At 35.8% G+C, this 14110-nt stretch overlaps 1 protein-coding gene across 1 annotated transcript in view; it reads left to right on the top strand.

Moving 5' to 3' along the window:
• Positions 1–13870, top strand: part of PIK3C3 (phosphatidylinositol 3-kinase catalytic subunit type 3) — a 182497-nt gene extending 168627 nt beyond the window's left edge. Inside the window, exon 25 of the mRNA XM_043978483.1 lies at positions 13047–13870. Coding sequence (XP_043834418.1) covers positions 13047–13061 — 15 coding nt within the window. The 3' untranslated portion in view covers positions 13062–13870. The remainder of the gene's footprint in view (positions 1–13046) is intronic.
• The last annotated feature ends 240 nt before the right edge of the window (positions 13871–14110 follow it).

Below are 14110 nucleotides of genomic sequence, written 5' to 3'. Positions count from 1 at the left end.
TTTTTGTACAATCATATTAAACATATTTCCACATTAGTCATGTTGTGAAAGAATAATTAGAACAATAGGGAAAAACCTCAAGAAAGAAAAAAAAAGTGAAAATAGTATGGTTCAATCTGCATTCAGATTCCACATTTCTTTTTTTCTGGATGTGGAGAGGATTTTCCATCATGAGTCCTTTGGGATTATCTTGGATCATTGTATTGCTGAGAAGAGCCAAGTCTGTCACAACTGATCATCACAGTGTTGCTGTTCCTGTGTACGATGTTCTCTTGGTTCTCCTCACTTCACTCAGCATCAGTCCACTTAATTCTTTCCAGGTTTTTCTGCTCATCATTTCTTATAGCACAGTAGTATTCCATTACATTCATAAACACAGCTTAAATTCAGCCATTTCCCAATTGATGGGAAATTTCCTCAACTTAAAGTTCTTTGCTACCACAGAAAAAGCTGCTATAAATAAATATTTTTGTACATGCGGTTCCTTTTCCTTTTTTTTAATGATCTCTTTGTAACTGCCCCCTCTTTCAGATATTCCTATATATATTCAGGGCACCAACATCCTTTTAGTCATCTAGGTTCCTCAGCTCCTTATTCCCCCATATCTTATATATCCAAACAGTTGCTGAATCTTGTCATTTCTTCTGTCAACATCTCTCATGTCATTTTTCTCTCCACTTAGAGATCTACTATCCTAGTTCAGGCCTTCATCACCTTTTAATGGTTTTATTGCAGGTCTGCTAATTGGTCTCTTTGTTTCAAGTCTCCATTTCATTCTATATTAAAGCTAACAAAATTTCCAAAAACATAGGTCTAACATGTTAGTCACCAACAAACCTCAGTGGGGACTCCCTTTTGCTTTTAGAATATAAACTTTTTTTAGGGCATTTAAAGCCCATAACCACCTACCTTTCCATCCTTATTACAGATTATTCCCCTTCATACTTACTTTAATTACTTGAAGTGACTCTCTTAGTATACCTTATACAAGAATATCTCCTATTTCTTTTCTTTTCCCTTTTTTTTAAGGGGCAATGAGGATTAAGTGACTTGCTCAGGGTCACACAGCTAGTAAGTTTTAAGTGTCTGAGGCCAGATTTGAACTCAGGTCTTCCTCAATCCAGGGCCGGTGCTATATCCAATGTGCCACGTAGCTGCCCCTATCTCCCATTTCTGTAGCTTTGCCCTGACTGTCCCCCATGTCTGCAATGCACCCCTTCCTCATCTCTACTTTTTAGAATCCCTAGTCAAAGATTATCCATGTCAAGTATCAGCTTAAGTTTCACCTTCTAAGTCAGACTTCTAATATGTACTTTTATTCTCTTCCCTTATTAAAAAATTTGGTGGCAAGTTGGTAGAGGCAACATTACCTTTCTGCATTCCTGTTATACCAGACCCTTTCTTCAGCATCTAACTGCTCAGCAATCAGTCCCATCTGCTAGTTGTTTAAGTACCTTGAATTGCAGCTTATCTAGGCTTGGTAATATTAATTTAGCAAGGAAAGTTAGGTGTTCTTTTGCTACCTTCTTATCTTGGGTTTTAGTTCCCTTTTAGCCATTTTTGTTCTGTCCTTTCTCATTCAATAGTTAGTCTCCTTGGATTATTTTTTTTTTTTAATCAGAAGTAAAATAGAACTAAAGTAATTCTGTCATCTTTTATCACCATTCTATTTACACTGAGCAGTAGTAGTTCTAACCCTTCTTTCATTGTCTCCTTTTCTCCCAGTGTATCTTTAAACAAAAAAAGAACAATAAAAAGTGTGTGTGTGTGTGTGTGTTTGCCTTAGCCAAGGCTCTCTGCAATCTTGTTCTAGCCTACCTTTGTAGACTTAATTTCATGTTACACTTTGTAATATGCTATATTCCAGCAAAACTGGTCTACTTATCTTTCTTCAAGCTCAGTTTGTATTCTCCTATACTTCCTTACTTTTATATATTGCCCTCTATGCCAGGACCTTATGTCTTTCATATTTCTTTTTCTTTTGTTTCTTCCCTTCTCTATAAGACCCAGTTCTGGTGACACCTCTTCCACGAATTTGTCCTTGATTCTCTATTCCCTCACCAACCCCAACTAAAAGTATTCAATCTATCTCTTAACTACATGTGCCTCTCTGACGAGGTGACACTTAAAAAATCCATCTTGTGATATCATTATTTGCACACAACTTATTGCCTGCTAAAGTGTAAGTTCCATTTGGTCAGGAACTATCATGTATCATGGCTCATTTCTTTATCCTTAGCCTTAATTATAACACCTTGTGCCATTTAGATGCTTAACTAGTAAATGTTGATTTGAATTGAATTGAAATGGAATATGCAACTCAGCTCTTGGTTGATCAACTTCACTGTTTTAGAACTTAGTTCTTTGTTTTGCCATGGTAAATACAGCCTTAGAGATAAATGTATTCTCAAAAGAGATGTATGGGGGGAGGGGAGAAATATGCCATTTTCCCACTTCCTTCATCATTTTCATTTTGTCCATCGGAATGTGTACCTAAAAGTGGAAATAAACATGACTATCCCAGGAAGATATTAAATTAAGTGAAACTTTGCTTAGATCCTGTGGCCCAGGGATACTAAATAGGATCCTAGCTGCACATTAATCTTTTCCACTAAAGAATGTAACATTAGTTGGTTCTTGACTAATCTGTTGAGAGGAAGTTCATTTTTCTTTGATGACTGCCACACTATCAGTCCTACATTTAGTTAATATATTTGCTAAGCAGTGATACTAATAAATCACATACTCTTGAATTTTGATGTTGGCCATCCATTTATGTAGTCAAAGCTAATATGCATGCTTCCTCATTTTCCTCTCACTTACTTTAGTATAGCATACCTGCAGCTATAAAAGAGAGAGCAGTTTTTAAGTCCCTTAAAATCATTTTTTAAAACTTTTCTCATGACATAATGATCATAACTGTACACATAGCAGCCAGGCAGTTAGTGGATGTTTATTGATGGATTTTTAAAATTTGCTTCAGGTAAATTTAAAGGGACAATCTGTGACAGTTCATCAAAACAAAATTTTTAGAAGCAATGTAGTCTACTATAAACAAAATATATAGGTTTTTATTACTGACGCCAGACATCTGCTAGTTTGCTCTCTTGTCTGTCAGGAAGCACAGCAGCTAATAACTTCCTGACTTACATTAGTAATAATTCATCCTTCAAAAATTAGAGGAACCAGGCAGCTAGGTGTTGCAGCGGATAGAGCACCAGCCCTGGAGTCAGGAGGACCTGAGTTCAAATCCGGCCTCAGACACTTAACACTTACTAGCTGTGTGACCCTGGGCAAGTCACTTAACCCCAATTGCCTCATTAAAAAAAAAAATCAGAGGAATCAACTAGGCTAAATTCTGTTCTGTATTTGATTCTTACTATCAGGAACTTGTTGCTGGCTTGGAAGTGATGGGAATATTGGAAGGAAATGACCAGTGTCTCCTAGAGTTTTGTAATTAAAAAAAAAAGAGAAAATCTCAGCATAGTCTGACATATAACCTAGATTTTTTGAAAGGCGATTTCAAAGAGTTGAGAGGAAAAATAGTTATGATCCCATTGAACAAAAGTGCCACTGGGTAAGTCAGCTCAGTAAAGAGGGAAGGTGCTCAAGAATAAAATTCTTTAGATACAAATGGAAACAATTTCAATGAAAAGGAAAACTGGCATTTGTCTGAAGAATCTAACTAATATGCACAAAGAACTCAATAATCAAATTAACACATATACTCAGAGAAAATTGAAACAACTTCACAAATACTTGTGAATTTTATTTTCCAAGATCTTTCTCAGTGTTCTAGTCTTTTAAGATTGTCTTAACTCTATTATCTTTTGTGGTGACTATCCTTCACAGCTATATGGCACACACAGCCTTGATGAGCATACCATTTATGCCTTTATCTAGAATACCAATAAAAAATATTCAACAGCACAGACCTTGGGAGACTTCTGAAGACTTCTTGCCAAGTTGACATTGAATCATTAACAGCTATTCTTTGAGACCAATGTAGCCAGTCAATCATTCCAATCCATCTAATTATATTATTGACTAAAGAAGACTCAGGAGGGACATGACAAGTGACTTTAAGTAGTTGAAGGGATGTCTTGAGAAAAAGTTATTAGATTCATTCTGTTTGACTCCAGAAAATAGAAATAGGCTCGGTGGGTAGAAGTTACAAAGAGACAGATTTAGGCTTGATGTTAGGAAAAAGTTTCTAATAATTGGAATTGTCCAAAAATGGAATGGGCTGACTTTAAAGGCAGAGAGTGGATAACTACTTTTTGGTTATTTCCCATTGGATATTCTTCTCTTATATGAACTAGATGACCCCTGAGAGAGATCTCTTATAATTCTCAAATTCTGACTTTAAAAAGATTTTTCCCCCTAAAGACAGACAACTTCCTAGTGGCTTGAAGGATTTTGTTAGAGTGAAATGCTGAAAGATTCTTACACCAAGTTATTCCCTAGGTAAAGTGATGACTAAGTACCACATTTTGTTGCTTAGCAACAAATCTGTGTGTTTAAGATGTAGATTTCTACCTTGTTAATACCTCGTTAACATATTTGCAAAATGTTCTTCTTTAGGTTTGTGGGTCTTGAAATTGCATAACCTAGAACTCTCTCCTAGAGAAATAGTTCCCAAAGTCTGTTTTCTAGCTAACCTTTAAGGACAGACTACAAATGAATCCTGAAATTAATTTAACAATATCTTCAATTTTTTTTCCCCCAAAGACCCTTTTCCTTGCTTTTTAAAATTAAATTCTTCTAGGTTCCATTCTTCTGACCATTATTAGAAAGATTGAGTTGGCAGGGAGTAGGGAAGGTTTTAAAGTTGATACAGGGATATGATGAAGTCCTATAGATGATCTGAGGAGGTGAAAGATTCAGAATTGATTTCATCTTGCAGACTGATGAGTTTCTGAAGATCATGAAGTCTAGGAAAAAAGCTGGGTTGGAAATGATGAGGTGAATTCCTCGAGAGTCCTCCTTATATGGTGGAGCATCAGTGAAGATGTCTTTATTTTCTACCCTTATTCTGTCCCATTAGAAAGGAGGGAAGGATCACAGGGGCACGGGGTGCTGAGGAGAAGTGAATTTCAGAGTTGATTTCATCTTTCAGAGTGATGATTTCTATAGAATAGGAAATCCAAGAAAGAAGCTGGGTGAGAAATGAATATAATGTCCAGTATAATTATGCCATAGTCAGCCAGTACTTTGAGTATTATGTTCATTTCTGGACAAGGTACCACATTTTGACAAGGTTGGCAAGTTGGAGAACATTTAAAGCAGAGAAACCAGGATGGGAAAGATCATATGTGAAAAATGGACTGAAGGAACCAGAGATGTTTTGCCTAAGAGATGGCCTAAAAAGAGATTTGCCTAAAAAAAAGAAAAGGAAACACTTAATAGCTATAGTAAGAGTGATTAGTTTTACAGTGCTTGGCTCTAGGGGGCAAAACTAGAAGTAGTGGGTGAAGGTTGCAAAGAATCAGGTATAGGTAAAAATATGAATTAGATCTTTTTTATTTCTTTCTTTTTTTCTTTTATTATAGTTTTTATACAAAATTATTAATATGTAAATTATTTACATGATTGTACTTGTGTAACCTATATCTGATTGCTTATCACCTCAGGGAAGGGGGGGTGGGGAGGGATAGATAGAATTTCAAACCTAGAATTTTAAATAAAATGTTTAAATTTTTTAAGCAACTCAGGGACTGTAATGTTGGAATCCAAGTGTGGAGATTCTACTGTTCTTAATGGAGTAAAAGTTTGTTGAAATGCCTTTTGTACATCTTCATCTGTTTGTAGTTCTCTTTCCATTTTCACCTTTTAATGCCCTTGGGGTAATTTTCTTTTCATTTGGCATCTTGCCAAGCTTTCTTTAAAGTAGTTTTACCCACCACTGCTTCTCTGTTCTTCATAAAACATTACTGCTCCTACTCACCCATAAGTTTCTTTGTAAGATTTTACAAAAGAATTTATGGTCTAAGGTGTTGCCTAAAGGCATTCATCCCTCAGTTTGGCAAGTATATCAAATATTTGCTGGCTAAATTGATTTTGAAGATATATTGTTCTTGGGGACAGCTAGGTGGTGCAGTGGATAAAGCACTGGCCCTGGATTCAGGAGGACCTGAGTTCAAATCCAGCCTCAGACACTTGACACTAGCTGTGTGACCCTGGGCAAGTCACTTAACCCTCATTGCCCCCAAAAGAAAAGAAAAAAAAAAGGTATATTGTTCTCCTTGTGCCAGTTAATTGGTGTTGACCTAACTTCTGGAGATCATTATTATAGTCAGTGCTGTTTTAATTTCTGTTTTCCATTTCCTATTGAATTAGACCTTTCTCAGAAGCTGAAATGTCTCCCACACTGTAGATCTTCAAGCAAAGATTTCATGACTACTTGCTGAGTAGTGGTAGATTGTAAAACAGACTATCTCAGGGCAGGGACTGTTTGATCTTTTCTGTATCACCATCACCCAGCTCATTGTAGATGCTTAATAAATTCTTGTTGATTGATCTCATAAAAGAGTTTCTTAAGTATGAGTGAGACTGAATGGATTCTGAGGTCCCTTACATGTTGAAAGTAGAAATTTCAATTTACAATCTTTTTGTTTATGATTACTGGATGTTTACCAGTTTTTTATAGTAGCCATAAAATATATTTGTGTAGATTATGTCTGAACATCAGCTAACAGTCTGTCCTAGTAACCTATGCTATAGCACTGCTAAAGATAAAAAAAATTATCAAATACTCTTTAGTAGGGAAATCAATAACAGCAGCATGAATCATGTAGCTCATCATGGCACAGAATTGGGAATCAGAGGATCTGGAATGGAATCCCATTGTTGCCTCAACAGCTATGGGGCCATAAACAAGTCGCTCCTCCTGAATGTCTGCTTTTTCATCTGTAGGGCAAGAATAATAACATTTATATTACCAATTTCACATGATTTTATGAGAATAAAATTAGATTGAATATAGAAATCACATTGTAATCTGCAAGATATAAAAGTATAAGTTGCTATTATTATTAATAGCAATTCAGTTATTATCAATTTCAATAAGGCCATATTCCTTTCCTGAGCAAAGTCAGCTAGTGCCATGTTTACGGTCTCTGATGTAAAATACCAAATTTGTGAAAAATACAGGTACTTTTTCACATTAATCAAGGGACACTCTTAATTTTAACAGTCTTTGAGAACACGGATGCTATTACAATCACAATTAAACATTATGCTGCTATTCCTTGATGCTTTTATTTGACTTTTTTAGATGTGGCATATACTGGTGGAATGTGTATTTAATGTATGAATATATACATGCAAGATGTTAACTCATTTATGATACATTATTTCCTAAAGTTTCAAATGTCCAAGTTTAATTGGATTCTTATTTGCTTCTTGAGAGTATCTAGTTAGCAGCTTTTTGCTCATTTTTTTCCCAAATCAAGTCATGTATTAATGTTTTGTCTTTCTGAAAGCCCATTTTGATACTATAGGGTGAGCCAAAAATCACGATATTTTAATAACTTTTTGAAAATTGTTTTTCTTTATTTTTTGTCGTATATAAGATTTTTCACATGTAATGTCAGTTCACTTCCTATATATACTGTGTATGATGCTATGGTAATGTAAATTAAAAACAAAAAATAAAGGAGTTATTGAATACTGCAACCCCTTTGTGACTTTTGGCCTATCCTGTAGTATCCATGTATAATTGTATTCCTTTTGCAAATTTAACCTCTTTTTTTTCTCCTTCACTTTTGTTCTGTCTAGAGTCAACATGGAACCTCCCTCTGGTTTTAAACCTTGGTGACCAGTGGCAGATTTCCTTACTGTGAATAACATTTACTCTAATTGCCATGTGAAAAAGCAAATATTTATATTCTTTTGGTAGGGCCCATACTTAGTATTCTCCTAAAACCATCCCTCCTTGTATTGGTTTCTACAGCATCTATTCCTTTGTCCAAATATCACATCACTTTTTTTTTTTTTTTACCGCATCACGTTAATTGGTAAGATTATAGCCACTTCAGATTTGAAAATGATACCCTGATGAGAGGATTGAGTACTGGTTTGGGCCATAAATCCTGTAAGTCTCATACAGGTTTGAATCGTGTAGAAATGAAAGGCAGCAGGTGTTTTACAGTATTTTATTAAACAGAACACTGTGTTCAAAGGCTGTGCAGGAACAGCTTGGCTCTAAGGTCAGGTTGGTACTAGGTCAGTAATTCAATTCCTCAACCTCTCATATCACTTGTATTTTGTGCCAGTTTACTATATAGCCAAGGGAATTTTTTTTTCAATAGCATGTTTTTAAAAAATTGGGGGGTAACACCAAAGGATTATGTAAAAATCAATTTGTATAATTTAGCAGCCATTCTACTCATAAGCCATTTGAGTTTGGACTGATTTCTTTTTCTTTTTTTTAAATCATAGATCTAAGCTGCAGTTTATCATACATTAATATTCTTGAGTACAAGCAGGCAGGTTTTAAATGCGCTTGTGGTTTGTTATAAATGACATTTTAATGTTTCTCTTCCCTCCCTTTCATCTGACCACCCAGTAAAGATATCCATCAGCTACATAAGCAGCTGAGAAAAGTTGGTGGATAGAGGGGTCACTGGGAGCAATTAATACTACATGAATATGCAGTATCATGTTTGTTTTGCCCATTGGCCAAAACCAATCTTGAATTTCATTTTGCCCATATGTATTCTCTCAGTGCTCTGCAATCAGTACTGCTGCAAAAACAGCAATTAAACCCACAATGTTTTCTTTTCTTTCTTTTTTTTTTTTTAAACAGGCATTTGTTACATGACAAATATGTTGAGGCCGTATGGTTAGTTGATTATTGGAACAGCAGTAGTCGGCAGAATGCCCTGCAATTTTAGCTAAAATGCCCTTCAGTTTATTATCCATCCGCGTACATTTATTTTCTTTATCTTCCTTAAAGAAGACTTGCAAACCTTTGAACATAATTATCAAGGAGGCTTGCACCTGCTTAGTTAACAGTTTTTATTATGGTCAGTTATTACAGTATCTGTTGTATTTCAGAGTTCTGTGCATGTATGGTTCTTATCAAAGCTGTTAGAAGTTAGAAAGTGAATATAGTAGTAGGGGTTTTCTCAGCTACAGAAAAGCACAGATTTCACTTTTCTAAGTATTTTCTTCAGACATTTCAAAGTTTTAATACATCTACTAGTTAGGAATCATCACAGAAATTGTCAAAGACATATTTGATCTTTAGTGAACTTATAATTCACTTGTGTGAACGTTAGGAGTCTCCTTTTATGTATATATCTTATTTGTGTATATTTTTATTTGATTTGTGTGTGTGCCACACCTTGAAATCATGGGTTCATAGGATCATAGATGTAGCACAGCTAGGTGGCACAGTGGATAGAGCACTGGCCCTAAAGTTGGGGGAGAACCTGAGTTCAAATTTGACCTCAGACACTTATGCCTTAAACATCTAGGGACATCTCCAATCACCCTGATATCTCTCTTGCCACTGGACCCAGCTGGCTCTGGAAGAGAGAATGAAGTTGGTAACTCTGCACAGCCCTGCCTCACTTAAATCCAATTCATTGCAAGTCGTGACATCACCCCGATGTTATGTTCCTCTTGGAGAATGAAGAACAAACAACAACAGATGTAGAGCTGAAAAGAAAGTTAATAGTCATTTAGTTCATCCTTTCATTTCCTTAGGGATAAAGAAGTAAAGTCCCAGAGAGGTAAAAAGACTTGACCAAGATCACACAAGTAGGAAATAACATCTCCAAGATGTGAAACTGGGTTCTCTGAAAACCCAGCATACTCTATGCTATAGCACGCTGCCACAGAACAGGTGTATTTGACTATTTCTTTGGTCATAAACCTGTAGTTGCTTCCTGTTGTCCATATCACTATTTCCCATTGATTAACCAAATTTTTACCCTTCTGTAAAACGTGCTACCAGTAATCCTTCTTAAATTTAAAAATTTAAAATCCTGATTTCTCTTTTTTCTTCTGCTCATCACACTTGACTCTCAACTTTTCTGTTATTTTGGTCCTTGTCCTCTGAATTACCACTCTGAAGCTATGGAGAACAAAGTATCCCAAAATTAAAAAATTTAGGTATTTTAACAGACCAGGATGTTTTAGTTAGGAAAATGCTACCAAGAACTCTTAACTTAGCATTCAGGTCTTTCCACAGTCTGACAATAATTGATAGTCTAAGTGAGAAGTGATGAAGACTAGAACTGAAATGATATCTGTGTGAACAGGGAGGTCAGGTAAAGAGTAGAAATACCAGAATTTGACAACTGACTAGATATATAGGATGTTCCTTCTTAGTCTCCTTTGCTGGATCCTCCTCCAGATCACTCCCTCTAACCATAGGTGTCCCACATGATTTTGTCTTAGGACCTCTTCTCCCTCTATTCTACTTCACTTGGTGATTCCATCAGCTCCCATAGATTTATTTACCAAATCTATGTTAAGTATTCTCAGATCTACTTATCCTGCTTAAACCTCTTTGCTGACCTCCAATCACATATCTCCAAATGCCTTTCAGGCATCGAAAATTGGATGTCCGGAACTCATCATCTTTTCCCCAAAAAGGCTTCAGTCATCTGTATGTCTCTCTCTTTTTTTTTTAATTAATTAATTTATTTTTCCGCTACATGTCAAGATAGTTCTCAACCTTTGTTTATACAAGCCTTCCAATTTCAGATTTTTCTCCCTCCCTCCCCTCCTTCCCCCCTCCCCTAGATAGCAGGTCATCTGATATAGGTTACACACACACACACACACACACACACATACATATATATATAATCTGTATGTCTCTTAAGATTAATACCCATGGGGCAGTTAGATGGAGCAGTGGATAGAGCACCAGCCTTGGAGTCAGGAGGACCTGAGTTCAAATCCGACCTCAGACACTTAACACTTACTAGCTGTGTGACCCTGGGCAAGTCACTTAACCCCAATTGCCTCACCAAAAAAACAAACAAAAAACCAAAAAGATTAGTACCCTAGATAAAAATAATATTTAGCATTATTTCATACATGTTGTTATATGATTTGGGCTTCATGAGAATCCTGTCAGGGTAAGACTAAACATATGTCAAATGTAGTACAATGGAACTATTGGGATGCCCATAGTACTTCTTTTAGTGTAATGTAAATTTTTACTTCTGGCAATCATGCTACCTCACTATCAGTGGTTCATATTGAATTTGTAATGTCCTAAAACTGCCAAGTATTTATTTATTTTCTTTCTGTTGCTTTTCTCACCAATCTGTTTTTATTGGAAAGGAAACATATGTAAATTGTATATCAGAAAATTAACCAAATCCATCCATGAAATTAATTTTTTATCTACAGTCCCTAACATATACAAGTATTTACAGGCTACAACTCTCCAAAATCATCTCACAATGCCCTCTTTTAATATTCTATGCCCCAGGGGCAGCTAGGTAGTACAGCAGATAAAGTACCAGACCTGGATTCAGGAGGACCTGAGTTCAAATTTGGCTAAGACACTTGACACTTAATAGCTGTGTGATCCTGGGCAAGTCACTTAATCCTCATTGCCCTGCAAGTGTGTGTGTGTGTGTGTGTGTGTGTGTGTGTGTGTGTGTGTGTGTGTGTGTGTGTGTGTGCGTGCTTGTGTGCCCAAAGCACCAGGCCTAGAGTCAGAAAGACTAGAGTTCAAATCTGGCCTCAGACACTTAATAGCTCACTGACCCTGGGCAAGTCACTTAACCCTGTTTGCCTCAGTTTCTGCATTTGTAAAATGAGCTGGAGAAGGAAATGGCAAAGAACTCCAATATTTTTGCCAAGAAAACTTCAGATGGAGTCATAAAGAGTTGGATACGACTGGAAAACAACTGAACTCCTCCCTCCTCATAATTTCTGATCCAACCAAATGGCCTCATTTCTGTTGATTTGATTTAAATGCAAGTTTGATAAGTATGCTCTCCATGTTTTTGTCCAAGTCACTGATGAAGATCACAGGGCCAAGAACATATCCTGGAGACACCATACTGGAAGCCTTCCTGGTTGACATAAAAATTTTAATGATGACTTTTCAGATCTATCAGTTTTTCTCAGCCACATGTTTTTGGGTAGAAAGGGAAGGCAGCTGCCTTCAAATCATACTCTAACCCAGGGCTTCTTAAACTTTTTCCACTCATGACACCTTTTTGCCCAAGAAATGTTTATGCAACCCCAGGTATATGGGTATATAAAATCGGTATACATAGCCTTTTACTGTTGCCAAATTTTCAAGACCACCACATTCAGTTACAGGACCCCTTAGGGGGTCGTGACCCACAGTTTGAGAAGCTTTGCTCCAATCCCTAGCTATGCAATAGGTCTGATTCAGAAGGGTCGAGGAAGGTAATGGTTAGAAGGAGGTATCACTCTCCACTTTTTCAAAGGAAATGAAAATTGAGGTAGGGTCCAGGACAGGTTGGTTCTTCTTATGATACAAACTAGTTTCCTCTTCCCTCTGGAAAGTTATTTATTAGGTTTTTGACTAGTTTAAAGGGACACAGAGCTCCCAAGGCTTTTCTGTATGAACTGCTACTTCATTTTAGTTCATCAAACAAAGGCACTAAGGTATCAACTTTGTATATAAAAGATAACACATAAAAATTAAGTCTGGTCTCTCTCTTCATTTCCCTATTTAGTTGATAAACTTATGAAAATAGCGCATTCTTTAGCTTCAGTGCTAAAGTTTTTCTACATGAAGCAAAAAAAAAAAAGTCAAATTATTTGTCATCACATAGCATAACATAGGTATTTGAAAAGGAACTCATCCATGCCAACTAATATGCCATAGCAAATGCACACTCTTTTCAGGGCGTGTGTGTATGTGTATGTATAGGTAGGTGTGTGAGTGGATGAGTATATAATATAAACTATAATTATTAAAGACCTATAAAGACCTGAAAGCATATTTTAGAACTCTAAACCTCACATCTTATAATTGTATGTGAACACTTAAACTAAGTGCTTTCCTTCTTTTGTTTGTTTTTAATTTTTTCTAGTACTGGAGAAAATGAAACTGAGTTTTACTGTCAGTATAATGGAATGTCAAGTCGTGTCCCGTGTTTAAAAAAAAAACAAAATACCTTAGAAGAAACTTAACAGAATGAAGACTCGGATAACAGCTAATTGGAAAAGAAAACTTCATCTTTGAGCTACGTACAGTGTTCTCTGAAATGCCAGGGGCTTGAGTATGGTTTCCTGGGAAATCATTGCTTTAAGTGTTCCAGAAGATTTGTTTTGAAATACTCTGTATATTTATTTTCAACTGTACACATTGTTAATATGAGAAATAAGTTTTGTTGTTTATAACCTCTTATTAACTTTCAAAGGAATTATGTGGCTGATGAGGAACTTTTTATTCTTAAGGGCCTAGGATGATCCAGTGCCACCTTCACTTCTTTAAGGCCTTATAAATAATGGTATGGGTTGATTATGCTTGGTTTTTGTTTGATTCAGGGTTGGGATGGGATAGGGCTGTACATCTTTAAGGGGAAAAGGTAAATTGTTCTTTTTATTTTGCACCTAAAATTAGTATTTCACAATTTATGAATGACTCCTTCCCAGGTCAGGAAATGTTTTCATTTGGAAAAGACAATCATTTCCTCCTGCTTATAAAGAAATATTTTGAAAAATATAGATCATTGATCGGCTAAGTTGTAAGTATGTAAAGTAGAAGAGAAAAAAAAAATAATTTAACTGGCTAACCAGACAAATGGCAATATTGTAGTAGTTTTCAGTATCGAGCTTAAAATATTTTTATGTATAAATATAAACATAAATTCTGTGATTTCAATAAACTTTTTTGACGTAAACTTTGCATCCATAAGCTCTCAATTGTATCCTTTGTACTTGTGAAATGAAATTATGTTTACTCATAGATTTAAGGTTAATCATGTCTTTCATGTTTTAATGCTACATGCAACATGATATGGTAGAAAGAACTTAGGGGCTCTGGGTTTAGATTCTGGCTCTTGACACTTAATTGTTGTATAAAGTCAGTTAACTTTTCTGAACCTCAGTTTTCTATAAAATGGAGTCTTTAATATACCGCCTTATTTATAAA

This window comes from Dromiciops gliroides, chromosome 1 (assembly GCF_019393635.1).
Source record: "Dromiciops gliroides isolate mDroGli1 chromosome 1, mDroGli1.pri, whole genome shotgun sequence".
NCBI lineage: Eukaryota > Metazoa > Chordata > Mammalia > Microbiotheria > Microbiotheriidae > Dromiciops > Dromiciops gliroides.
Note: the sequence above shows the minus strand (reverse complement) of the source record. Positions and strands in the feature narration are given on the sequence as shown.